Raw genomic sequence first — 1,370 nt, 5'->3', positions numbered from 1 at the left:
TAGGCAGACGAGCTCTCGGTGAAGTGGAGGCCGATGAAGGCAGCCTTGCATTCGCTGCTGGCCTTGCCGCAGCTGTTGGTCAGGGCATCCGCGCCTCGGGTTCCTCCAACGGTGACGAGGGAGTTGAAGAGCGCGACGTCACCGGGTTTGGAGCCGGCAGCGTTGAACTGGACGATGATGGCGCCCGGCAACACATCAGAGACGGTGAATCGCATGTCCTGGATCTGGGCAACACCGACGTCGCCAGCGTTGCCAACCTGAACAACGGGCTTCGGGTTAGAGGCGTCCTTGAACAGGTTGCCACCACCGGAAACCGTCGCCCAGGCCTCACCAACCAGCCTCGAGCCAACAGGCACCACAAGAGTCGAAAGCACGCGGTAGTCGCCAAAGGGGAAATACGCAATCTTGTTGTTGGCGGCAGCAAACTGCAGCACCTTGTTGAGGGCCGCCGAGTCGTCCGTCGAGCCGTCGCCCTTGACGGTCTGGCCGCCGTTCTGGCTGGGGTCCTTGACGTTGACAAAGTCCGTGACGGGGTTCTGCGCAAAGTTGGGCGCGGCAACGGCCGGGATGCGACCGCCGGGGGCGACGGCGGCGGGCCGGCCCGCGGTTCCGGAGACGGCGCCGTAGATGGGGTTGCGGCCGACGGTGTTGCCGTAGCTGTAGTTGACCACGTGGGACGAGGCGCCGAGGGCCGTCGAGCCGCGCAGGACGACGACGTCGGAGCTCGTGTCCTTGGTCAGGTTGTCGATGACGATGGACGGGTAGACGGTGGTGCTGAAGGTGACGCCCGAGTTGATGGACGTGGCGTCGACGATGCCGATGAAGGGGCTGCCGCCCGTGTTGGAGACGCCGGTGCCGACGGTGTCAAAGGTCGGGTTCAGCAGCGTGATTGTGTTGCCGCCGCTGATGAGCATGCCCACCGTGTTGCGGTAGAAGTAGATGCTCTTGTACAGCGCCTGCTGGTGGCCGTTGTGCCAGATTCCCGTCTGGCCGTTTTCGATCCTCACGTCCGCGAGGCCGAGGGTCGATCCTCGGCCGAGCTGGATGCCGGTGTGACCCTTTCCACCGCTTGACGGCGCAAGGACAATCTTGACGTTCTGCAGCTGAGCGGCCTGGGCAACGCCCCAGTACAGGGCAGAGATGCTCGACGTGGCACTGACGGCCGTGGTGTCCAGGACGACGTTCTTCAGGCCGACGGCAAACGAGAGCTCGCCGGACACGCCCGTGGACGGATCCTGGCCGTTGACAAGGTAATTGCCGCTGAAGCCGGCCGCGGCCTTGATCACGGGCGGGTTGGTGGCGTCGCCCATGAGGATCGTGTCGGTGCGCATGTTGAGCGTGTTGGACAGCGTGTAAGTGCCCGGCGGGAT

At 64.5% G+C, this 1,370-nt stretch overlaps 1 protein-coding gene across 1 annotated transcript; it reads right to left on the bottom strand.

Moving 5' to 3' along the window:
- Positions 1–1,370, bottom strand: BBK36DRAFT_1087233 (glycoside hydrolase family 55 protein; the record flags this gene model as incomplete). The annotated part of the gene is made up of 1 exon (XM_024888974.1): positions 1–1,370. A coding segment is annotated over one exon (1,370 nt), but the record flags the coding sequence as incomplete, so codon positions are not given.

This window comes from Trichoderma citrinoviride (genome assembly GCF_003025115.1).
Source record: "Trichoderma citrinoviride strain TUCIM 6016 unplaced genomic scaffold BBK36scaffold_345, whole genome shotgun sequence".
NCBI lineage: Eukaryota > Fungi > Ascomycota > Sordariomycetes > Hypocreales > Hypocreaceae > Trichoderma > Trichoderma citrinoviride.
This window is presented reverse-complemented; position numbering and strand designations above follow the sequence as displayed.